The following is a 27,020-nucleotide window of genomic DNA, read 5'->3' as shown; positions in this document are numbered from 1 at the left end:
CAATGTGAGTTTGAATGTTTCCATTGTTCTATAGAGAGATATCAGGAAGCCTCTTTATGTTCAATGTATTTCAGTTTAAAAGTATTTGGCCCTTTGGATGTTCTCAATCTTTTTAGCTCAGATCAAGTTTGGCTCAGTTTAACTTGTATCAGAGCTACAGATCCTACTGATCTATAATCTAAATGAATAAAGAACATCAAAGTTTGGTGCTTGTTTCCTTTATTTCATAAACAGCTCAACCAATGTGTAACAGTATGAGAAAATCATGCCATCAATTAAAGGGCATAATTATGGCTAATGATCAAGGCCCCACATCACTGATGTTCACACCACAAAAATTCTAAGGCACAGCTATCTTTCCTCAGAAGAAATTTCTGAAGACATCTGTAAAACATGGGTGAAACCCATTTGCCAGAGAAGGCTACATAACCATTTTAATCCTCTGAAGCTTCACCAGAGACATTCTTGCAACTAAGATCAATTGAGATCATTTTAAATCTTCCCCCCAAAAATGGCTCTCATCACTTTTAAGAGTATAGGATAGAACTGGCTAGCAAGTCACAAAGAACCCTAGAATGCCATCCAAGGATCTGGGCAAATTTTGACTGTTACCATTAGAAAAGAACTTGTGTAAAACGGAGTAATGAGAAAGAAGCCATAGATATTTAAATTTTGCCAAACAGCTGGATGAATCTCCAGACTCCTGGAAATGTTCTATGGGCAAATAAAATGTGGAACTTTTCAAGTCACACAGGTTCATTTAGGACTGGTGGAAGCTAAACGCTGCATTCCACAATAAGAACCTCATACCAATTATCAAACACAGGCATGGGTAGTGTCATAGTTTGGAGATACTTTGCTGCTTCAACCTCTGGATGACTTGGTATCATTGAATAAAGCATGAATTCTACTTTTAATAATTCCTCAGAACAGTATCAGGCCATCTTTCTGACAGCTAAAGTTGAGGTGAAGTGGTTCATGCAGCAACAGAACGATCCCAAACATATAAGCAAATCTGCAAGAGAATGGATAAAGAAAAACAAACTCAGTGTTCTTGAGTTGCTAAATTAAAGTTCAGGCCTAAATGCCATTGAATTGCACAGTTCCACTAGAAAACCCTATACTACCACCAAATTAAAACAGTACACCATGGAGGAATTGGCCAAACTTCCTACACAGCAATTTGAAGTTGATCTCCAATTACAGGAAGCATTTGTTAAAAACGTTATTTTGCGATACAAGAAGTTACTGAAGGAAGGCAACCACATTTTCGGTGACAGGCTGCAGACTGAATGGCTTTGGGAAGTAAATGAAACAAGTACTTAACTTTTAAAGTTCTTCATTCACATTGTTTATCAGATGGATCCATATGAAACCCTGATCATATTCAATTGCAAAGGAAAGCAAACATTCAGAACATCCAAAAGGGTCCAGATACAATTCCATACAGTTATAATTCAGGAATAACTTTTGTGGATTTGCTAGTTGCAAATGAAACAATCCACAACAGCAAGACTTTATCAATAGGATTGCTAATAACAGAAAACTGCTTGCAAGAAAGCTACTGTACCAAAAAAAACAAAAAACCCAACTGTTTTAAAAAACTGCACAGTAAACCGGCAAATTTCACATGTGTTTCTTTTTACTTTCAGCAACTCAGACTTCAATATTCTTTAACTTGTTCATTGCTTTTTTTTAAAAAAAAGGGTAACACACAAAGCAAGTTTAAAATGTTTTATTACCTCACCATACTGAGATGTTTGCAAGCTTTTCAATACCGCACACATTCACAAAAAGATCTGGAGGTGCCTTCAGGACATAAGCCAACTGAATCCTTTTGATGAAGAGAGAGAAAAGGCTAGAGCTTGTGATGGAAGCTTCACAAATAATTCAGCTAACATAATTGTCATTTGGAAAAATAGGAGGGCCTTTTAGAATGTATAAAATGCTGAGTCAAATTAAATGGGAACTTTTAAAAACAGAGAGAGAGGGAGGGAGGGAGGGAGAGGGAGAGGGAGAGAGAGGCACTTTCTAGATGTTAGTAGTTGTTCTTGTACACCAATACCAGGAATGTAAAATAAAACAGAACCAACGTTGTAGAGAAAAGTTGGAGAACGCAGAGGAGAATTTACCATCTCTGCTTACGGGTATTCTTCCAATCTGCTCTTCGGGTAGTTTCAAATAAAGTCCTCAATTGTGATTATCTCCAGACTGGTTCCACGGTGATGCTAGTGCAGATCTTGAAGCCTTTAGTTTTCAGATGTCCAAGGGCAACAGTTCCTAACAAACACCTTGAGTGACACAGCCACTCATTTCCAACAACACAGAGTTTTATAACAAAGGTGTAAAATCTGAAGCAAAGTGACTAACATAACTAGTGGTTTAATAAAATAAGATGTAAAAATCCTGCTTGTGTAAAGGTTTACCATCTTCCCCATTTATTTAATTACCTGTAAGTTTATTTTTCTGCTGTAGCGTTGGCATCAAAACTAGAAGGGACAATGACGCTAATAAAGTCAGGATTTCCAACTTTTGGGGCTTATGGACTCATTTAGAACTTGAGGAACAACTTCTGGTCTCACACTATAGTTAATATGGACAGTCACAGTGCCCATTTATATGGTGGCTTGCCCCACTTCTACCACCTTAACTTACCATTTTTCCCCCAGGCAGTAAAGTATAGCTCTTAAGCCCTGAACTACTGCCAGATAAATACAAGGCCAGAAGCAGCTTTAGAAACGCTGATGGTGTTTTGCTATGTGGGGTGCTAGTTTCCCAATCCTGGGAATCAAGAGCTGTTGTGTTGAGAACTCAAAATTTTCTACATAATTACATAAATAGGAAATGAATCTTAGTCTCAATATTCCATTTGCTTTCAATGTTTAAAAAATAAAAATGATGTTGCATTGCAGATTGAGTGTTCACATCTAATTTTTAATATGGGAATGCCATCATCTGCTATTTCTTCCTCCTACCAGGTTTGGGGGGATTAAATCTGCAACTTTTCACAGGCAAGGAACATACTTCCTAACTGGGTGTGGATCTGTTTTCTTTTTCCAGTGGAATCTTATTTTTTTTATTTATAAACTTATATGGCCACCTATCTTATATGTGATAACCCTTGGCAGCTCAAAATAATGTTCAGTTAAAAAAAACCAGAATGAAATCTGGTCAATTGAACCTCACACCATCACATTAACTCAATCACAGCACTATCCCACTAGCTCTAAATTCACACTTGCATTTATTTACTTCTATCCTAGCATAATGCCTGGATGAACAAGCCAAGTCTTCACAACCCTCCAGAAAGTTAATATCACCCAGAATTATCACAGTAGCACAAACATTGATACTAAGGCATATTAATTTCTTTTTATTTAGGCACAAGGCGTTGCAAATAGCCTAAACTTGAGGCAAATTTGAGTAGCATAGTAAGCTAATAAATTACAGTTCAAGAGTAAGTGCAAACATAACATTCAGAGCTTTACTATCAAGGCTATATCACAACTGATAAAGTGCCACATCAGTGCTGATCCAACTTCAACTCGTTGCAAGACAGATCACCATTTCCCCACTTTAGTATTCAGTATGCAATTGTGAAACTAGCCCACCAGTTTTCACCTTCCTTCACCAAACCATTGGAGCAGCTTAATGTTCAGTCTTGGTACAGGAGATATCCTGAGAAGGTAGAATATTTCCAACTACTGCCGTAAATAGCTCCTCTATGAAGGCGTAGCCAAATCTGGTCTCCTTGAAAGAGCTGGAGGACTGCATGGTTGCTTGCAGTCTCGTGATCTGGAGCACCATCATTGGCATACGCGGAGACTAAAACCTCTTCATTTTTCATGAGGTTCACGTATAATGGTACATTCACAGCTAGCTTCAACATATGGAATATGAATACATAAGTACCATTAACAGGACAATTGAACCTACCAAGTTGTATATCAAAGGTTTCGCCAAGATTGTTTAACAAGAGGTCAAACACGATGGGTTGATCTAAAGTTCCAGGAGCCAAGTTAGAAGTTCTAGCAGCAGAAAAGGCAACTCTCATCTGCTGTGGGAGGGGATAGACGTGTACAGGTAGTAGGGTGGCTGCTTGGCTTGTCACAGGTATATCGACAGGAGTGATGCTGCGGGAATCACCCTGCCCAGTCTCCCCACTGTTAAACATCTCATTGTCACGCTCTGGACTGCTCACCTGAGAAGAATCGTTCCATCCTGCTGTTGGAGATCATGAGCAATTGTTAGTTCTGATATAACCATTAAGAAATCCATTTTTAGAAGTCTTCAAAGTTCAGTTTGCCAAGATTTATAGAGTAGATCAGCCTTCCCAAGCTAAGCATCTCCAATTCTGTTGGAACTACAATTTCCCATATTAGCCACAGTCATAATATGGATGGCATCATGTATAAGAAGGATCATCTAGACAAGTGTCAGTTACTGGGTTGTCCCTAGTTTTTACAAATTTGTGTTCTTCAAATTGTGAAGAGGACATAGAGTTTCACAAACGAATAATGTAGGTTTTTTTAAGGCTGAGAGACATACCACTGCTTCAACAGTTAATTAACAAGTATAACCATGACTTGAGAATATCCTACAGTTTACTAGGGGTTGTTTTATTTTCCCTGACTTCCAATTTTGACCATGCTTCTCTGCATTTGTTGACATTTTAGGAAGTCTTCTCTGCCATTTTAAATGATAAAATTAGCCACCTTTAATTGGCTCTTACTTTACTTATTAATTCCTTGTGGATCCAGGCTCTCAGAATAGTATTATTTCATTAAAAACAATTCAATAAACCATGGTCCAATCCAGCATATTTAAACTAGAAACAGGTTTTTCAGCCTTCACTCTATAAAAGCTGAGTAGAGGTAATATATGTATCGAACATACTTCTGCAACGGGTTCAGCATTGAAATAATTTAAATCTATCTTAGACACCAGAGACTTAAATACATCAGCAATATCTTTAATACCATGAGAAATATAAATTTGCCATTTAAGAAACTTTTGTATAGTTATCAAAACTATATTATTTTCCCCAAACTGTTGCCCTGTAAATGTTCAGGGAATTCTGGAAGTTATCATCCAAAACATACTCGGAGGATACCAGGTTGGAGACAGCTAGGATATTATGAGTTATTAAATTTGATTTCCAGAAGTACTTCACGTCATATTATGCTCTTCAGATTAAAGCTTAATTCTCACAACTTTTAACCATGAAAACAGAAACTGAACGGTTTACTCCAAATTACTACAGCCCATTGGTTTACATAACAGAATGCCTAAAAACCCATAGATAGAATTGCATTGTTATATGTATTTACATTTTATCATGAATGTATACTGGCTGCTTACTCACTTGATTAACCATAGCTGCTTAAATATTATATTATACAATAGAAAATATATTTTGTAAGGGTGCATTGCTATTACTTCCAAGAAAAGACACATCTTTAAAAATGTGTTTTTATTTAGTGTAGAAAACCAAGTTACCAATCTGTCAACTATATTATTAATCAGCACTAACTGAATTGGTGCATTTTGGCAACTACAAGATTGTTTTCAGACTCTGCTTCTTTCTCATTTTTCTCAGTTTTTCTCAATTCCCTTCTTCTGAAGTATTTTTTACCACGTGTTCTACCTCGAGCTCTACCTGCTGAGCAGTTTTCTTCCTGTCTGTTTTCTTGCCTGTAACCTAAAACATAGAAGCTTTAAGGATTTTATATTTTATATAAAGTTGACATGGCTAAACTGGAATTAAATATTTTCTTCAATAGCTTGAAAATCAGGCCTGTTTTATAGTCTCCAATACAGATGGGCAAAATGTTCTGTGCCTGGAATCACTGATTTTAGGTTGTCTGAATCCAAATGGGTATTTTTTAAATGTCTGCATACAGACATTGAATCAAATGGCTCAATTTGTTCCAGACACACAACAAAATGTAAAAGTCAATCTGGACAGAAGTGGTTCAGAGGAAGAGAAGAGCAGAAAAAGTTAAGAATGTCAGTCATCCCTGTGTGAGGAAAGATGGGGATGGACATTTTCCTCCCTGCTTTAATGAAAAGAACCTTTGCAAAAGTTTTAAATTCCCAGCAGTTATTAACTGTTCAAAATTAGCACCTATGTATGCAATTACTGTGTATTGTTAACAGCACTGAATGGGTAATGATTCCTTCAGAAGCATCTCAGATTCCTTTCCAGGCATATATCAGATAAAATGCCTAAGAACATGAAGTCTGTACTTGACTGTTTAGGCAACAATACATGTAAATCCATAGTGTGCTGGAATGATTAATCATAGTGGAATGCAACCTGAGCACTGCAGCATGACTTAACAGAGACTTACATTTTAAATCATGTTAAAAGTAAACTTACCTCTTGAGTTAGTTCGACCACTATTAATACCTCCTCGCTTATAGTTTGGTTGGTAATTCATATCCTAGAAAATAAAAATTTGCCCAAATTTAGTAAAGGGCAACAACATCAGTCTTGCCGTCACTTGAATTTTTCATGTCATGATTAGTGGGATAGTAGAGTAGGAGGGAACTGTGCTATGTCCTGCATCAAAAGTTTGTTGGTACCTGGCAACTATCTGCAATCCAATATCCTTAATTAGCACTAATTTAATTAGGATATATCATATGCCTGTAAATGTTAAATTACAGCCAATTCTTGTTCTGATTTCCCAGCATACTTAATTGATGAGGTTATTTTCGATTGTATTATTCATATGAAAGACTGTCTGATATTCAAATAGGCAAAGTGAACAAATTTCAGAAATATAAACCTCAAATTAAAATTAACCAATAGGCTATGATATACAAACCAGGTGTGAACTATGATATATTAGCATTATTTATTTATACTCCATTTATTTGCTCACTACTACTTACTATTAGCCATACTAAATTACTACACACCATGCTGTCAAGTTGAATATGAAGCATCCCTTAATGCTTGATTTTGACTTTTGCACAGAACATAGGATGCCAAATTATAGTAAAGCATATTTGGTCTGTAACAAAGCTTGTCAAGTCATTACCCTCTGAGAATACTGCACTGAAGAATAATCTCTGCCAGGAAGTAATTGGCTATAGGTTCCATTAGGGATTGAAGGCGATCCTCTGTAAGGTTCAAAACCTGCTGGAATAAAACATTGTTTGGTGAGAAACACTTCATATTTCCATTAAATACTAAAAATGTGTCTTTCTCCACTGGTATATTAAGGGAACTGTAATACTGTGCATCTTGTGTCATAAAAAAGAACAGACCCAATTTGTTGTCCAAGAGGAAGTGACCAGATTTTTGAATATTCAGTAACTTAACTACCTTTATGTAGTAACCATGCGCAAAAAGATATTCAACTCTTCCAAGGACAGGGAAGTCAATGTCTAAGATGCTCTTTAGCAACCAGCATCCTTCACTTTGGTATCTGATTTCAAGATTTGAGCATGTTAAGACTGAGTCCTTTTTATGCGATTAAATTGATAATTCAAATATTATTTGAAGAATATTTCTTCAAGAATCCAGGTATTTGATACCGGTTTTTTTGCTTTATCCTTCTTCTGAGATGGGAGGCCATATACAATAGAGAGAAAAAGATTGGGGGGGAGATGATAGACAGATGATTGATGATAGATAGACAGACAGACAGACAGACAGATAGATAGATGATAGATAGATAAATAGATAGATAGTTATCAGTTGTGATGGAATATGCCCCTGGAGAAGTGGGTTAAGGAGAACACAGAACTTTCCCAGATTAAGAGACTGCGATCCTGAGTTGAGTTGGGGCAGGAAGATGGTTCAGAGCGGTTTTACTCTAGAATCTCTCAGGATATATCTAGTAGGTTAGATAATTTTATTTTGCCAAGATTCTGTCCATTAAGTGTAAGCAAATAAAGGATTGGGTTGGGTTGGATTTTGCTGTGTCATCCTTGATCTTGGACCTGAAACCAGGGGATACTCTGATCATAAATACTACCCATTCAGTGCAAGTTGTAAATTGAAAAAAATTCCTAAATGTGTGGTTTCTAAGCAAGGACCGCATGTATAGGCCAAAAGCTTACTGGAATTGTACAGACTTGTGAATAAGATTTGGAAACACCCACACTTTTGGAAGGTGAGATTAGGTCCATCACTAAGAATCTGGATCACACTCAGATCTAGAAAGATGCACAATAATGAGATGCACAGTGATATGCAGATGCATAATCTTCAGCCTATTAGGGTGCAGCCTCCTATATTCCCCCATCTATTGGCTGTCAGCAAGAATTCCAAACCATCACTATCTATCTATGAGACTCTCATAGGTGAGAATATATGCACACATACATGGGAGAACATGAGCGCATGGGAGAATAATTTGTTGCCTGCACATTTATTGAATTATTTTAAATCTGAGCATCAGTATAAATGCATGAGAAGAGAGTCACTCTGAGGATATACTTAACTGTCAAATAATTGACATATAATTGACACCTGAAACAATATTTATATATTGTGTTATATATAACCTAATTCAAGTATGTATGTCAAGCCCCTTTCTGCAGTGTGCCCTTGACATGCTATTCAGAGTGGTATTGTTCTTGGTCCAACAAGAATTGTATTTCATATTCTAAAGTGTTAAATCCACAAAATCTCAACTACAGTTAATGATCATTCTTTCAGGATTCATTTCTGAACAGGGCTAGAAATAGGTCTGCATCAAAACATACACCAATATTTTCACAGAACTGGAACTTACCTTTATATCCACCAGAAGAGCGATAGGAATTATTCATCGATCTTACACCCCTGAGAGAACCTCTGATAGATCCGCGGTTTCCAATAAAAGGCTGTGATGGTCTAGGAAAAGTGGCCGTCTGTGCTGCATAAAAAGTGAGGGTACCATTGCTGACAGGAACGACTCCCTCAACCTGGCAAGTACCTGCTTAAGATGAGAAGTACACATCTTACATACTCCTGTAAGCTACTGCAAAGGAGATGTGACTCCTGACCCTTTTCCCCAACCGTTATTATTCAGGATTATTTCCACTCTGCTTGTAACATACAGGAATATCACCTTGTTACTGTTAATAACTGTTTAAAAATAGATGAATTTGTTGAATCTAAAACTTTATTAAGTAGTTGGGACTTAACATAAACTAGCCAGCCTGGAGGCTTAGCAGTATTAAGACGGACAATGATAAGTTTAAATGTACTTAACGCTTCTTGCTATGAAACAAAACAATATATTAAAATAAGACATTAAGAAAACAAATTTGGCAATTTAAGTTTTCTTGCCATTTATCTCGTCAAAATGGGTACAATCCACTCTCTATTTGTTACTAATTACTAAGGAACTAATTCAACATTCTATTTCCACACAGTAGAGAAGAATACAAGGTACTCAAAAGCAACATTCATCTCAGAAGTGGGCATTTCCATTTGGAAATCTGCAAAAGCTGTCCAGAACATTTACCTCCCAAAAGAGAATATTCTACTATAGGTTCCCAACTAATGGAATGGAGAAAATGGACATTTTTATAGCTTTGCAACCAAGTTACTAATCTCTCCCCTTGCCCATATAATCATAGCATACAAAATCAAAACCTTTCATTGGAATGCATAGTCTACAACAAGTAAAATCCCAGCATGGGGTGGGGGTGTGTGTAGAAATGATAAAGAGAAGATGCCATGGTGGGTTAAGATTGCTATGCAGTAAAAGCTCTGATATGTCTCCAATTATACTCCCACGGGAAGTATAAGTGAGATTACAGAGAAGGAGGAGGAGGAAGCTGAACATTTTCTAGCTTTTTAGATGTAGGTGGAGATTGGAGGAGATAAGGGAGGACTGAAAAAATCAGAACAGTCTGGCCAGGTTGGATGATTCAGCTGAGAAATAAACCTCCTTCAAGAAGTCAAATCAAATGAAAACAATTTAAAGTTCTGTAATAGAAATGCTTCCAATTTTCAGTGGTCATTATGTTTACCCTCTTGACTTATTATTAAAATGCACTTGCCTTTACAATTATTTTCATGGGAGATATATACCGGTGTGTGTGTGTGTATATACATACACATCCTGTTATCCCAAAAATAAGACCCAACCAGAAAATAAGCCCTAGCATGATTTTTCAAGATGTTCGTAATATAAGCCCTACCCCAAAAATAAGCCCCAGTTAAGATTGTCAACCAGACAGAGGCATTTAGTGCTGTGCTTCCCCCAAAATAAGACCTAACCAGAAAATAAGCCAAAATTTGGAGCAAAAATTAATATAAGACCTGGTCTTATTTTGGGGAAAACATGGTGTGTGTGTGTGTGTGTGTGTGTGTGTGTGTGTGTGTGTATACACACACTCTTCTTAGATGATCATGGGACTTTCCAGTATTGGGTTAAAAAAAAGTATGGTCAGCTTAAAATTTAACGTTCATTCTGGTCACATCAGACTGCACTACTTTTCAAAGGATGACTCCATGAGTAAAAGGTTTTCTAACAGAACTAAAAAACCAAATATGAAAATTTTTCTGTCATTTTTAAAGTAATGCGCGTTAAATATTATCGAATGTTCAAAATGGGTTTAGAATCATGGTCATCTCTGGTATTATCAGTTCAGTTACTGATTTGCACTGAAATTCTTACCATTTGAAAGAGACTCTTGTGAAAAAGTTGTTTGTTCCGCATTTTGAGTGGATGGTAATTTACACGGGGGTGGTGTCTGTGTGCTGGCTGTCGAAAAATTCTGATTGTATCCTGTGGAATGCAGAGAATTCTCTTTCGATTCCTGCTCTCTACGAGGTGGCAAAGGTGCATTAACTTTGAACACCTAAAAAAGAAGACATAATGTTATGTTGGCCTAAAGCAGCAGCTTTTAGTACTCAAAATCAAACATATGTAATTCATAGGGGAAACTAAAATGTTAATAATTTGCTATGGAGAAATGAAAAAGAGATTTTATAACTTCCAGGAAATCTCATTTCTAGCTTGCACTTTTTTTTTTGGCAATGTTTAATTTCATCTAGGGTTATATGTTGAGATTTCTATTTTTTTTTATTTGTCACGACATTATATACAGGAACATATATTGAAAGGAAACAATAGGACAGGAACGGTAGGCACTTTTGTGGACTTATGCACGCCCCTAATAGTCCTCTTAGGAATGGGGTGAGGTCAATGATAGACAGTTTTTGGTTAAATCTTTTAGGAGTTGGAGAGGAGACCACTGAGTCAGGCAGTGTATTCCAAGCATTAACAACTCTGTTACTTGAAGTCATATTTTCTGCAATCAAGATTGAAGCGGTTGACATTAAGTTTGAATCTGTTGTTTGCTCTTGTATTATTGCTGTTGAAGCTGAAGAAGTCTTTAACAGGAAGGACATTGCAATAGATGATTCTGTGTGTTAAACACAGATCTTGTCGGAGTCGGCAGAGTTCTAAGTTCTATGTCGTGTCCCACTCCTCCGCTGACGGCTGGGTCAGGGAAATCCGAATCAGGCTTGCCTCTGCAGCTCTGCCCAAAGTCCTAGCAAAGTCCTCAGAGCAGGCAGGAGACCAGTAAGTGACTTCAGCAAGATAAGTTCGACTTTTGCCTGACTCAGAGACTGCCAGAAAGCAGATCCTTTATATAGGCCATGGGGTGTGGCTCCATGACTCAGCACTCATTAAGGCCTGCCCCTCCCTTCCTTCTGTTGCCTCCGCCTATCCAGCCTTCTGATGCGAGGGTCACACCAATCAGCAGCTGTTGGGAATAAACCCTCCTCAGGCTCACATGCTGTGGAGGAGGGGGAGGGGTCTAGCTGCTCCGTTTGCCTGGGCATGGAGTCAGGGCTGGGGCCGGGAGATGCTCCTTCTTCTGCAGTTTGTGTGGGCATGGAGCCAGGACTTGGGCCGGGAGGCATACATTCCTCCGTGTTCGGGAGCAGGTAAGAAGGCCCCGGCTGCTCTGAGGGCGGGCAAGACACAACAGTTCTCTAATCCCAGGATTTCAAGTCTGGTGGAATAAGGTATTTTGTTGTTTACAGAGGAGCGGAGAACTCTTCTTGTAAAATATTTTTGGACTCGTTCAATTGTATTAATGTCAGAGATGTGGTATGGGTTCCAGACAGATGAGCTGTATTCAAGAATGGGTCAGGCAAATGTTTTGAATGCTCTGGTTAGTAGTGTAGAGTTTTTGGAAAAGAAGCTACGCAGAATTAGGTTTAGAACTCTTAGAGCCTTTTTTGCTATATAGTTGCAGTGGGCTTTGGCACTTAGATCATTTGATATGAAAACTCCATTACTAGGCAGAGTTCAATTTGTTTTAGTGAACTGGTTTTTTTTTTAATATTACAGATGATAGACACTTTGGGGGCTTCTCCTTTAAGGACAAAAAAAACCACAAAATGGATTTTCATTTACTTCTCTTAGAGCAGGGGTCTCCAACTATGGCAACTTTATGACTTGCGGACTTCAACTCCCAGAATTACTCATGTGCTGGCTGAGGAATTCTGGGAGTTGAAGTCCACAAGTCGTAAAGTTGCCACGGTTGGTGATCCCCGTCTTAGAGTCCCCTTCTTTAACTATATGGGCTGGGAACTCTGAAAACTCTAATCAAGTCACATTCAGGAAACAGGAAATCTGCAGAACTCATACCAAGAAATCAATGCAGCAAAAAAATTATCCTTCCTGCAGAACCAGGTCAATATTGAAAGGAACATTAATATTGTATTGGGGACATCATACTTCTCAGAGTATATTGCAAAGTAAAGATAGAATGTAAATGGGGCTCTGGAAAAGAGGTACAGGGTGTTTCCATACTTACCTGTTTCTTGTTTTCCTGGCAAAGATGTATTGATACTATTGAACTACTGAATATTAACCACCACCCCCTCCCCCAATCACCCATCTATTACTGGCATAAAGCCGCATACTTCTTCCTCAAAAGCTATTACAGGTTGGTGGAGCTCTGCAAAAGCAATTCTCTGATTGATGGTGGGAAATACATAAATTAGGATCAAGAGAATCAGAAACAGAGCGGAAAATTAGTAAAGCTGTCTTACTTGTGGTGAATGAAGTTCAGTTTCTGATCCAGACAAAGTGTTATCAGAAACTAAGGAAGTGTTTGATCCATGCAAAGTCACGGGAGAAGAAGCACTCTGACAATAAAAGTTGACACAAGACCATTAAAGGAGATCTTTAAAAGGATAATTTGAAATACATTATGACATTTGCTTCCTCATTAAATGTTCACTTAGACATTGTTCTATGAATTTTTTTAAAATAATGTTGTAAGCTGCCTGGAATTACCTATTTATTGTAGCTATAAATTACCTATGTATTGTAGCATATAAATTTATTTAATAATAATAATTTTTTAAAAAATCAACATTTGCCCATCCCAGATCCTTGGGAAGGACTTGATAACTGGATAAAAATGCCAATTCCAGTTTGAACATCTGGCTGACTATGCAGCGAACCATAATAGTAATGATAACTGAAGATACTGGGTTTTAGCAAAGGTTTATATTTTAGCAGAGTGAGAAGGCTAGACAAAGATAAACTTGGCTGCCTGTTGAACGTTGTGATACAAGTCATCCTCTTTCTTTCTTTCTCAATGTTATCCTCAATTATGTATATGATAACCGATAACTGAAGGCAACTTCTTTGGAAAAAATGACTTTTGCTCTGCCCAATCATGGAAAACATTCCATCGCTGATAACTAGATTAAACGAGGAAAAATTTAAAAATGTCTAATTGTCCAATTTTCCAATGATTCTGGTTTAAATGTTGGGAGGCCTAATTTAGTTCCTCCCTTCCTTTAATCCTTAAGTAGGATTAAATAGGAACAGGTGTTTTGGGAAAAAACCTCCAAATTCCATTTATTCATGTCTCTTTTAAAATCAGACTAGTTTAGAAGATTAGACATTTTTCACAGGAGGACAAACTCTAATGCTAACTTCAGAAAATACAGGGAATCCTCAATTTATGACGCCAAAATTTATGTTGCTCAGTGAGACATTTGTTAAGCCAGGACACATTTAGTTCAATATAGTGTTCTGATTGCCATTATACTGAATCCCACAAGTAGAACATGATGGAATGTAGTAATCTTCCCACTGAAGTTCTCCCAACAACTGAGCGTCAGGCATAATGTCCCTGATAGTACAGATTATACAGGTAGTCCTCAATTTACGACCATAATTGAACCCAAAATTTCAGTTGCTAAGCAAGACAGTTAAGTCAGTTTTGCTCTATTTTATGACTTTTGTTGCCATACTTTATAAGTTAATTGTTAAGTTAGTAACACAGTTGTTAAGTGAATCTGGCTTCCCCATTGACTTTGCTTGTCAGGTCGCAAAAATGATCACATGACCAGTGTCACGGGACACTGAAATCGTCATAAATAAGCCAAATACCCGATTTTGACCAAGTGACTATGGGGATACCATTGTGGCCGTAAGTGTGAAAAACGGTCATAAGTCACTTTTTCAATTCCATTGTAACTCTGAATGCTTAACTAAACAAACTGCTGTAAATTGAGGACTACCTGTAGCAAGGATCCAAATAAGCCAATTATTTCCCCTATTGTCCTTCAAGGGACTGCTACTTTTTTCTGACACAGAAGAGTAAACTTAGCCCTGGCACACAATGGAGAAATAAAAATAAATTTTGAATCAAATAAACCATATAATAATATATTTAAAAGTTGACACCTTTCTTCACAAATGACAACTTTCGATTTTACCTGCACTGATTGTTCAGGGAAGTCATTTTGGCTTGAAAGTTGTTCATTAGAAGCTAAAAAATAAGAAGTTGGTTATAAATGTTTCCAATAAATTAAGAAAACAGTCAGTTCAATAGTCCTGTACTAGGTAACACAGTGTTACCATTTCTAGATTTAAAAAGGTTGACAGCTATATTTATATTTAGCATTATTGATTTGCATCTCAATAGCTAGTTGACATTAGACAAGGACAGAGTTTTAAAGGCTTCAATTTGAAATCAAAATTAGATATAACTCCAAATGTTTCATTAAATAAACAATAAAATTACTGCAGTATTTTTTTACACACCACATTACCTCTTCAGTATATTGATATCATTTAGATACAGCTTTGATACAGTCTTTATTTCAATTAATGTTAAAATATAAATTTTGGACAAAGATTCTTTTTTTACTCATAAAAAGTCAGACATTCAAATAAGTATCTTTGTTTGCCATAAACATAATCAACTAGTTAAAATTAGAATATGAATGCTAAGCAACTGTTTTATGTTATTTCTTATTTTATTTTATTTTTTTATTTCCTAATATATATATTTTTATTCATTTAAATGTATTAAATAGAATTACCAGAAGAATCAACAGAAGAAGCTTGTGATGAACAGCCAGCACTTTGTGAAGGTTTATCAAAATCCAGAAGTGATTCCTTAAAGACAAATGTGTTACTCTTTTGAATATATATGTGTATAAATATATACACAGATACACATTTATATACACAGCTAAAAGATCTAAAAAGCAAAATACAAATATAATCTAGAAGTGTAGCATTAGTTTAACAATGAAATAAATGGGTAAATATTAAATATTTAAGACTAACTAATGTCTTACTGAACACCTTGTTTTTATCAACATAAAGCTGACTATTGCCACTATAATTTTAGGATCCTAATTTATAAGTAAAATTTTAACATACTGAGAAATATTTCTCCCTGGTCTTGACTTAAAATAGGCCAGATATATCCTGCTGAATATTCACAATGCAAAAAATATATAATTCACCTTTTCAAGATCGTTGACATTTCAGGGCCAATTATCTTTTGAGAAATGGAAAATTTCAGAATCTACCTTTTAGTGTATTTGATAGATATGGGCTCAACATTTTGATACTGAAATCATTCTTCCTTTATATTCCTACCTTTCCTGGTTCATCATTAATTCCCAGTAGTTCCCATGCTATTATATTAACCAATATACCTACCTGCATGAAGTTGTAAGTCCCCTGAATTTGAGTCATCAAATCTTGCAGTTTTTCCCTTCTGAGTACTGGATCCTTTGGAAGGCTAGAAGTAGAGCAAAACTCTGCAGCTGTTTGGTGCACAGGCTTAGCTACCTAATACGACAAAAAAAGGCAAGCGGTGGGGAAGAGCACATAAGTGCACAGAGCACTCAGCTCTTTTCAGATTGCTTAAATCAGGCTTCCTATACTCTTTGCCATTATATTTCCCTTGTAGTGTAATTTAAATGTATATACCCCTCCTAAAAATCCAAACAAGCAAATTTTATCTGTTAGAGGCCTAGAATTGCCCCCATAGTGACTCAGTCCTCAGGCCCTTCCTTACCTAGGAGGAAGTTGGCCACCCATAAGAGGGCCACTGGCCAGCTACCATAGATCAGTGGTGGGTTGCCACCGGTTCGGACTGGTTCGCAAAAACCGGTAGTAAAACCGGCAGGAGGCTCCACCCACTGACCTGGATGTCATCAGGAAGTTTCTGCGCATGCGCACGGGTGGTCCCATTGCAAACCAGTAGTAAAGGTAAGTAGAACCCACCCCTGCCATAGATGCAATGAGAGCAGAAAAGCAAAGCCATTTTGCTGCTCATACTATATAAGTCAAGTCCTAATATAGGCTAGCACAAAACATTAAATCAAAGCAAAACAAACCAGATTAAGGCTCAGCATAATTTAAGAAGCTAACCACTATTTACTGTATTAAAATGATCTTTGTAAACATTTTTCAGTGTCTGTCTATTTGAGCTTGTATTATCTCAAAATTCTTAAGGGCTAGGAATAATATGCATAACTAATATAAACCTTTTTCGAAGGCAGTAAGTTGATTTTTATACGATTTTTACCTAATCAACAATTTGTACCTGGAATATGTATTCATTTAAAGACGCTGACCCTCCTAGTCTTCCATAAGAGCCTAAAGCCATGATGGTGAACCTATGACACGTGTGCCCGTGGCATCGCCCGTTCCTCTTCTAGTGCGCACGTGATGATCACCTGGCCTTTCTGAGTCCGGCAGTGCCGGAAACTCAAAGAGCTGGTCTTCTGTTTTCCTGCGTGAGCATGCACGCTGGCCAGCTGATCTTTGTGAGCGCATGCGTACCAGAAACCCGGAAGACAAGCTGGAAGACATTCATTTTCAGGCACACACATGCACCATTGGCAGCTCTAGCCTAAAAACATGGCTCTGCCAGTTATTTTGGGGCTCCAATGGGGGGAGTATCACAGTAGAGGTAGTTCTCTCTCTATGACACTGGTTACATTTTTAAAAAGGCTAAAGCAGAATACTGTATTTTATGCAGAAATGTAACATCTACTCATAGAAATATTTTAAATACTCCAAAATATTGTAATAATCTGACTAGCACACCTGCATGACGTTTTGGATATTCCTGGGTAATTTACATGATTCTCCAATTGACGGAAAGCTCCCTTTTTTCTTTGACGCATCATTGCTGTGTTCATTTATTCCACCAGTCTTTCCACCCTATGGAAGCCAAAAAAAAAAAAAATTAGAATCCAATTTGGCAACAAGTTTTGAAAGCCAAGATTTCCTTCTGCTAAAAAACAATGTATGTCAGACAGTGCTTGTTTTGTTCTGTGAACCTCAATAATTTTGTTTTTACATAGGATGCCCAGACATCATTTTATTTCTACTTCTATTTCAACAACTTTCATGCAAATGCACAAAGAAAACAGTGTTATGGACACCATGCAAGATTAGTTTACAAACTCCATCACCATATATTTTTACTTTACCCACTTTTTTTACATCTGATTCAAGCTTTGATCTGTATTCTTGTCTCTAAATTAAAAACCATGCAAAATATTTGACCAAACTTATAATACAGTAAAAGTTCTAATTTCAATGCATATCAACAGACGTAAAACCAGCCTACTGTATTTTGAAATATTCAGTAAGAATGAAAACAAACAAGTTATCTATATTTCCCCCTCTTTAAAATACTTTAAATTATTATTTACTAAAACATTTATATGGCTGCCTAACTCAGACCATGTGCCTTTGGATAATGCCCAAAAAAAAAAGAATAAAAAACATAATCAACCTCTGGAGAACAACATGTCTCATTAAAACTTATTAAAACCCTAAATGGCAATTAGAACTGAAATACTCTATAACCCATGGAATGGGAACTCTTATTCATCTTGACCCCAGGATAAGAGCAAGATACAAATAACTTGCCAAAAGCAAGTTTCAATAATGCATGCCAGATTGCCCTTTTCATCCTGGTTTAAATCCCAGATGAGTGAGCTTTATCAGACCGGCCTGGCATTCAGAAATACCAGCTGGAGTCCAGAGTTGCTCAAAGCTTGACCATTCGAAAGCAGGAAATAAGAGGGGAAGGCAGAACTAGTAAGAGGCATCAGACTGCTGCCAATTTACAAAATTAACCCAAGCATAAAGTTCCTGTTTTGATCTGCTATCTTTTAAATGTATTGTTTTTTAAAATCTGAATATTGTTCTTAAAGCTTTTGATTTTCTTCGTTTCACTGAAACTAAGCTTTTATACGGCAATGTTATCAATGAAACCGCCTACTGCTACCGAATACCTCTCACCGACCCGTGCGCTCTCACTCCTCAGGGTGCCATCGGCGTGACAGTGTCGTCTGGCGACGCCCAGGGGAAGGGCCTTCTCTGTGGGGGCTCCCGCCCTCTGGAATGAACTCCCCCCAGGACTCCGTCAACTTCCGGACCTCCGAACCTTTCGTCGCGAGCTCAAAACTCACTTATTCATCTGCGCAGGACTGGGTTAGTTTTTTAATTAATGGGTTTTTAATGAGTTTTTAGTATTTATCCTAAATTTTTAATCTCGGCCAATTGAATAAGTTTTTTAATTGTATTTTAATTGTAATATTATTGTATTTTTATCTGGCTGTGAACCGCCCTGAGTCCTTCGGGAGAAGGGTGGTATAAAAATTTAAATAATAAATAAAATAATAAATAAATAAACTGTTGTTTATATACCTTTTTTTTAAAAAAAAGATCACTAGTGAAATTATGTTTTCAGTGAGATATATCTTTATGACTGAAATCAATTAAAATTGAATTAAAATATTACTATTGGCCAAATCTAATAATAGGAGAGGGAAGAAACGTTAAATATATTTCTTTTCTCTCATATAAGATTGAAAGTTCTAAGAAATTATCTGCTTTGTCCTAAAGATTTGCTTTGTAATTTGAAACCAATTATTCTTTAGCGAATGTAATCAATTAGAAATTGTGTGGTTTCACCCTACTTATATAACCCTACTTACATAATCATCTCAATACCTATGGTTATCAATAATATTGAAAGTTCCAACATAAAGCCACAATTTCATCTTCTATAGATATTTGTTAGGAAGCTCCCATGTGAATCAAAAGATGCTGTTACAGCTTTTAGACATAAATGCCCGTCTGTTTTTTAAATAGAAAACTGCAATTCTTGAAGTTCAAATGTCATGAAAAAGAAGCTAAAGGTCCCAATTTCCACTGTGCATCAGGAAGAAAGAGGGCAGTGGACTAGACTAGAGTTTAGGCATGCAACATAAAATTGAAGTTTTCTGCTTTGCCAAAACCAGACCATTATTTCCATTTAGCCGTTACATTTAAAGTAAAAATAGTATTCAGGGCAGCTACATTATTAGGGGCATTGGAAGATTAACATAGTATGAAATGTCAAGGTTCCTTCTCTTTAGCCTAGAATCTACATAGAAAAATCACTAAATTATCAATAGTATATTGATTAGTATTTAATAGAAATGGATAATAGGTGTAGAAGCAATTACTTTTCAGTAAGCCAAATAATATGAGCAAAGCACGTTAATTTGGATGCAATTCAGAGGTGGGTTTCAGCAGGTTCTGACCAGTTCTGGAGAACCAATAGTGGAAATTTTGAGTAGTTCATAGAACCGATAGTAAAAATTCTGACTGGCCCCACCCCCATCTAGTCTCTGCCTCCCAAGTCCCAGCTGATCGGGAAGAAATGGGGATTTTGTAGTAACCTTCCCCTGGAGTGGGGAGAAAATGAAGGTTTTACAGTATCCTTCCCTGGAGTGGTGTGGGAGTGTAGATTTTACAGTATCCTTCCCCTGCCACACCCAAGCCATGCCCACCAAGCCACATCCACAGAACCAGTAGTAAAAAAATTTGAAACCCACTACTGATGCCATTGTTTATACCAACTCACTTCTTTCAGTTCCCCGTCAAGCTTCTTCAGCTCAGTCTGATCCTTTGGTACAAGATTTCCAACTCCCCAGATCTTAGGAGGATTCTGTAATGGCTGCTGGACCACTTGCTGTGATCTCTCAGATGTTTCCCAAACTTTTGGAGGCTGGGATTTTTGCTCATCTTCTTCTCCTATATGCCCCACCCATGGCTTTTCAGGCTGCTGTTTCTTTTGTTCCATCTCGTCTCGGACATGTGCATCCCAAGGCTTCATGGGTTCTGGTTTTTTCAAAGTTTCCATATTAGTTTGAGACACCCAAATTTTTGGCTTTTCCTGATTTTGTTCTAATCCTCCTTTAGTTTTAGTTATCCAGGGCTTGGGACCTTCTTGCTTTGGTTCCTGCTGTTCTTTCTCTTTTGTTACCCAGGATTTGGAAGAGGCCTGCTCTTCTCTAACTGGGGCCACCCAAGGCTTCGGAACATCCTGCTTATGATCATCAACTTCTGGAAGAGTCGATTCCCAAGGCTGTGAAAGTTCCAGCTTCTTCTTCCCTTCCTGGTTTACAGATTCCAATGATTTCAGGGATTCTGGATTTCGCCTTTTCTGTTCCTCTTCTTCGACATCAACCAGCATTTCCCAGGATTTGGGGGGATCACTTTTTGGAACATGTTCTATTTCCCAGTGTTTGGCTCTTTCAGGCTTGACAGTACAGTCCACTTCAGGCAAATAGCGCCTATTAAGAAACTGTGTAGTACAGACCAAAACAAAAATGAAACTCTTCAGTAGAGTAGCATAAAATTCAGCATAAACTGTATTAATGTGCATAGTAATTCTCATCAGAGGGGCCAAAAGACATCAATCAAAATATACCTTATTGCTAAAGCAACAAGTAAAGATGATAGAATCTCTAGTTTGTGGGAGGGCATGTCTTAGGGCCAGTGAGGACATTTCCAAATTTTAGAGTACATTCATGGTACTCATATAAAATGGCAGTCATTGCAGGAACACTTATTAATCCCAAAGTGGATACTGTATATCCAGTCAAAACATGTCCACTTTACCAGAAGACAAACTGAAGAGGCTGTTGTCAATCACCCAAACATATCTCCCCCCCACCCAATATACTGCCTTCTCCTTTTGCATTTAGTGGGAACAGTAAGCAAAGCGACACACTACAGTCACACACGTTTTCCAAAAATGCCTATAATGATGTTAAAAACGACCACTTTACAGCAAACTGGCTTCCCCTTTAATTTTTCTAATTAAATTTATATATTAAAGGCAGGTGGCAGGAAGCTATCAAGGGAGGTGTCTGAAAACATTGGTAACTATGGAAACAGTATCCTTTCCAGTCCAAAATTAAGCTGTATAGAAAGTCACCTAAGAACCAGTTGTTTTGGGTTCAGCAGAAGATAAAAATCTAATAAATCTATAGGTTAACAATTTGCCTGTGAAGTAAACCATCTACCTGCAAGCCACTGGTATCTAAAACTACCATAATCCTGTAGTGGCTCAATCCCATATAAGATAACATTATTAGGGCTACTTACTAAAATAAATTGTTATAACAACTTGCAGTTGAAGAAATGAATTAGACAGTGTATATGGACAAGTGGAGAAGGCATTAATACGTGTATATACTTTGGTACAGCATCAGTCAAATATTTATCTCATTCTTGAGCTTTATCATTATGCATCGGATAGAGGTTGCTATTTTAGAAATAGTATTGGAGTTTTGCTTTTATATTGTATTCTTTCTTTAAATATATCAATATTTGCTGAATTGTATGCTTTAGCTTCTTAAATAACTTATGCAAGTTTCTTTTAATTAGGTTCAGTTAAACACAAATTTTGATCAAGAATTTAGAATGAATATAATGCTGTATTAACAGATTTTTCAGCATATCCTAAAAGTCTAATAAATCCAATTGTTAGATGTGACCAGGGACAGGCAGGCTTCTCTGTTAAATCAGAATTCACACAAAACTGGGCTGTTTCCTAATAAATTATCTAATAGAAAACTCAAGAAGGTTGACATACTAAGTAAATATGACTCTCCCACCCCAAGTTAAATAACAAGGAAAAAGTTTGCTTGGGAAAAAAATGTATTCGAATCTTCCCAGAAGTAGCAGTTAGCTATGAGGAAGAATGTAAAGAAACTGTTAAGACCTGGGAGGAATCCAAGCCTCACAGATGTAAGTAATTTAGAGCAGGTCAAAACTTTGATTTTATATTGTACTCAGTTCATTTTAGAACTATTTTTAGTTTGAGCTTCAATCTACATTCTGCATGGGTCTACTTTTATTTGAATTTGCTTTGTGGCTCATTTGTGAGGATTTTTGGTGCCAGTTTGTGTCATGAACAATTGTAAGCTTATGATGTGTCTCAGAAAAACTTAGGATTCTTCAGAATTACCAAATACTGATGATGCCCTGGTACTTTTTTACTTTTTCAAATAATAGAAATAGACATTTTCCATCTTTGACCTTGCTCCTAGTGGGAGGGAGGGAGGAAGGAATTTAGCAAACACAAGTTGAAGTCAATAATTATAAATGAAAATCAATTTATTTTGTTGGAACTTGAAATTTTCCAAGATTTTAAAGAGATCTTGTATTATGCAAACCTTATAATCGAAGTTATATTAAAAGCTATTTGTAACCCCACTGTGTACTATGTATCAGATAATATGATGGACTTACTTCTTGAGGTTGTATTTCCGATTGAACATGCTGCCTTTGAGATTCTGAAAACAAAACAAAACAAAAAAAGCAACTTTAATTTAAGTACCTGCACAAGCAAGTGCTGTAATTGTGTGAAAAGTTAATTAACACAATATATTATAATTTGTTAACCATAATTTGATGAAGACACATTTGGCCCACTTCACACAATGTATTAAGCCAAAATCAATACATTAGGGCAAGATATGAAGCTAGACTCAGACTTTGGACTGAATGACTTCATCCACAATTCTGTTTCCTACTCCAAGTTAGCAATGTGCAAAGCACATTGTACAAACACACATCTCAGTACAAAGCACAAACATTGTTACTGTTGTATGCATAGGTTTATGCAATCTTGGTCAAAATGCATGTTTAGTAAATCTCTAATGCAGCAAAAGATGACAAAACAACTTCTGCAGATTTGTACTTAGGCTTATCATATTTATGCAGATTCCTACCAATGCTTTATGACTGCTCCTTAAAATCCTAAAAATGCATGAAGAGAGTACCATAAATGTCTAATCATAGACAAACAATGCAATCATTATTAAATTCTGACCATACTCTATCCATAGGAATTGACAGAAATTTGCATAACTTTTCCTCCTTCAATTTCCTCCTATAAGTTTGAGATCAATCAGGACAGCGGCTGGCTAAAATTATTCTGGAAACTTTTGTGGCTTAAAACATTTAAAAGTATATTTTCCCAAGTCTAATCCCAACACTCTAAACCCGTAATGGAGAACCTATGGCATGCGTGCTCCCAGCTGTATTGGTGGGCATGTGAGCTCAGCTCCGGCGCCAGCTGATTTTCGGGCCTTCTGGGCCCACCAGAAGTTGGGAAACAGGCTATTACCTGCCTCCGGATGGCCTAAGGGGGTGGTGGTAAGGCCCATTTTTCTCTCTCACCAGGCTCCAGAGTCTGGAGGAAGTCTGGGGAAGACAAAAACGGCCTTCCCCATCCCCTCGGAGGCCCTCTGGAGGCCGGAAACAGCCATTTGCCAATTTCTGGTGGGACTGGAAGGCCCGTTTTTTTCTGTCTCCAGGCTTCAGAGCCTCTCTAGAAGTCTGAGGAGGGCAAAAACAGCCTTCCTCACCCCCTAGGAAGCCAGAAACGGCCCGTTTGCCAACTGGAGGGCCTCCTGAGGGTGGGAATGCCGTTTTCATCCTTTAGGGGAGAGAAAGAAAGACTTCTGCTGCTTCTGCTTTTGGCTGCATGCAAGAAAAGCAGCAGAAGCAGCAGAACTCTTTCTTTCTCTCCCCCAAACTCTGCCTCTGTGGCTTCCAAACCCCAGCCAGGGCAGCAGCCGCTCTGGGAGTGTGCTTCCCATTCTATGGTGATGGCTGGACCTGGACCCTGCAGGGAAAGCTGGCCCAGGCTGTGGCTTCCATGTGGGTGCTAGTGGTGAGCGCCAGTGGCATTGGCTACAAGCTCAAGGACCTGGTGCTCACCGGCTTCACCCACATCGACATGGTGAGAACTGTGAGGCTCATGAGCAGGGGGGGGGGAGAGACAGACACTCACGCGGCTTGGTGCCTTCGGGCCACTCGCATTCTACACACACACACGCATGCATGCACACACAAACATACCATGGGAGGGGAGGGCCTCCTGCACCCCCAAAATAATAAGACCCCCCCTAATAAGGCCAAGCCCTTATTTCTGGTTCAAAAGAAAATAAGACCCTGTTTTATTTTCAGGGAAACACAGTATAATTATGTAATACAATTTACGTTACTATATTAATGGGAATACATTAAAAATTCAATTAGGAAGAAAAATAAATAGAATAAAATACAGGTGTTAGAGTGCTTAACAAGTAAATACTTATGATTAATCATATAAAACTATTGTATAAAAATGTAGCAAGAACATACTCAATTACATGACAAATCACATAAAATGACCCTAAAAACTAAAGAGATGCCAAATTATCTTTTGTTTTAGTCAGTTTAATAATAGATGGTTTGTTTCACTATCTGCTTGCTAATGATAAAAGCTCTGAAACAAAATTTGGCAACTTTAGAAAATAAAAACTTTATACTTTTGTAATGCCTGCAACAAAAAAAATGAAATTTCAAAATTTGTCTTATGGACTGCAAAATGTACTTAGAAGTGAAATTCAATGCAGATAATAAATTTCATTATAAAACCAGCATGACAGCAATATGTGATGCACAATTTCAACAAATCCTGATTGAGAGGAATAAAACCTCTCTATAAAGTGGACACACTGGTATTTTCTTTTCAGGGTGGCTAAAGGTGTCATGTTAAAATGCTGTAAATCAGGAGCGTCCACCCCTGGCAACTTTAAGACATATGAACCTCAACTCTCAGAATTCCCCAGACAACCACAAGTTTTAAAATTAACCTAAACTAATCTAACAACAACTTCTGTGGTATCTGGAATCCTAGGTGTCTAAAATATATCTAATACATTTCTAGCTTATTTACAAGAGGTTTTGAAGATTTAAAAATCCTCCAAGCATCAATTTAGGCCAATGGACAGTCGTAAGTTATTTCAAAAAATGAGTTCACTTTTTCCTGGAAATGTAACCTATCTGCCTGCAAATGGCCAAATCAGAAACATTTAACAATTAGCTAAGAAACTATGTTACCAACTTCAAAGCAATTAAACCAATTCCATCCTGAAATTTAATACAATTCAAACTAAATGAACACAGTATAGTTAGAGCTTTAATTTGAATTGCAAATATATTATGTGCAAAGGATAATTATGTCCAACCTATATTTCTGTTTTTTTAACAATGATATATTTCTGCAGATGTTGTCCCTGATGTGCAGTTTCACAAAAGATTATAGGCTAGAAATAAGTTATTGGTTTTCAGTGGCGTCTCCTTTGAGTCAAATGGGACTGATGATGACTTCACAAACACCATGTTTTAGGAATTTGTCTGTCTGTCTTCAGGGACATTTTTAATTTCCCAGTCTTGCTTACAGCCTTGATACAAGCCCATCTTAACCTGAAAGTCCAGACAAAGTCAATCATGTAATTTAAGATTTAAATGTATACATTACCTATTTCATTGACAAACTCTGGTTTTGATAACTGTTTGGGTTTTTCAAGCATTTCTTCTTTCAATTCCTCTTTTTCTGGTTTGTTGCAAGGGGTAGGAATGTTTTCAAAATATCCAGAATCTATCAGCTTTGATAACAAATCCTTCAGATGCTTATCTAAAAGAAAAGGTGATCAATGTTGAATGATATTCCTAAAGTATTTTAAAACTCTGGCTAGCAGAAACCACTCATCTTAAAAAATAAATATTTCATGTTAGTGACATGTATTTTGCAGCTTACCTAAATCAGGGTTTCCCCAATAGCAGTATCCCCCATACTGGAAACGCTCACACCCTATACAGACAAATGCTAAGCCAGGATTTCAAATCATGTTTTGCTGAACAAGCCGTAATGACCTAGTTTCTAATAATGTTCACATGCTAAGCAAAAAGCAAATAAGCCATATTATAGCTTGACGAAATGTGGGAATTCGTGTTAAACCAAATGAGAACACAGATTAAGAGAGAAGACCCTTATATATCCCATGACCATGTTCTCAAGAAAATATACCTTAAAGATAAGGGTGTCAAGCTCAAATTGCTTCACAAATTAAATGTCCTATCTACCACACACAATGTATAGATGCTAAAACTGATAGGTACTACTGATGATAGTACAGTACTACTGAATCCCACTATTTTAATATGGTCTTTTCTTTTATGTCTGATTAAAACCCTTGCCCTAGTGATCAATAACATTTGTAAATCTGGCAATGTTCTATTTCTGAGACAATGGAAAGACCAAGCAATGAAGAAATGCCTTATAGACTGAAATAAAAGTTGTTATCTCAGGTTTGCCTTTTACCTTAAATAGTTACATCTCTAAAACCGGATCACACTATAACAACAGAGCCTCTTTTTATTAAGCTACTCACAGGTTGTCCCAACCACTACTTTTTCACTGCCTTCCAGCAGGTCCCAGAAACAGAGTGATGACTGCTCCATTTGGTCTTCAATGCTTAAAGCAAAAAGAAAGAAAGTTAGTTTTCAATAAAGTAGTTTGCAATGTAGTTTTAACTAATAAGTTGGTTTGCTATTTATTGCAAACTAGGGTTAGCTGACAACGAG

At 37.1% G+C, this 27,020-nt stretch overlaps 1 protein-coding gene across 1 annotated transcript in view; it reads right to left on the bottom strand.

Moving 5' to 3' along the window:
- Positions 1 to 1,863: 1,863 nt before the first annotated feature.
- Positions 1,864 to 27,020, bottom strand: part of CAPRIN2 (caprin family member 2) — a 34,740-nt gene continuing 9,583 nt past the window's right edge. Inside the window, exons 6-21 of the mRNA XM_058191777.1 lie at positions 26,828 to 26,910; positions 25,915 to 26,070; positions 22,851 to 22,894; positions 20,173 to 20,895; positions 17,745 to 17,786; positions 17,352 to 17,468; positions 15,954 to 16,085; positions 15,323 to 15,398; positions 14,714 to 14,766; positions 13,028 to 13,123; positions 10,632 to 10,815; positions 8,754 to 8,936; positions 7,050 to 7,150; positions 6,383 to 6,446; positions 5,660 to 5,701; positions 1,864 to 4,224 (exon numbers count right to left, since the gene is read on the bottom strand). Of these exons, the coding sequence (XP_058047760.1) occupies positions 3,656 to 4,224; positions 5,660 to 5,701; positions 6,383 to 6,446; positions 7,050 to 7,150; positions 8,754 to 8,936; positions 10,632 to 10,815; positions 13,028 to 13,123; positions 14,714 to 14,766; positions 15,323 to 15,398; positions 15,954 to 16,085; positions 17,352 to 17,468; positions 17,745 to 17,786; positions 20,173 to 20,895; positions 22,851 to 22,894; positions 25,915 to 26,070; positions 26,828 to 26,910 (2,665 nt within the window). The 3' untranslated portion in view covers positions 1,864 to 3,655. The remainder of the gene's footprint in view (positions 4,225 to 5,659; positions 5,702 to 6,382; positions 6,447 to 7,049; positions 7,151 to 8,753; positions 8,937 to 10,631; positions 10,816 to 13,027; positions 13,124 to 14,713; positions 14,767 to 15,322; positions 15,399 to 15,953; positions 16,086 to 17,351; positions 17,469 to 17,744; positions 17,787 to 20,172; positions 20,896 to 22,850; positions 22,895 to 25,914; positions 26,071 to 26,827; positions 26,911 to 27,020) is intronic.

The sequence above is a fragment of the Ahaetulla prasina genome, chromosome 7, assembly GCF_028640845.1.
Source record: "Ahaetulla prasina isolate Xishuangbanna chromosome 7, ASM2864084v1, whole genome shotgun sequence".
NCBI classification, from domain to species: Eukaryota; Metazoa; Chordata; class Lepidosauria; order Squamata; family Colubridae; genus Ahaetulla; species Ahaetulla prasina.
Note: the sequence above shows the minus strand (reverse complement) of the source record. Positions and strands in the feature narration are given on the sequence as shown.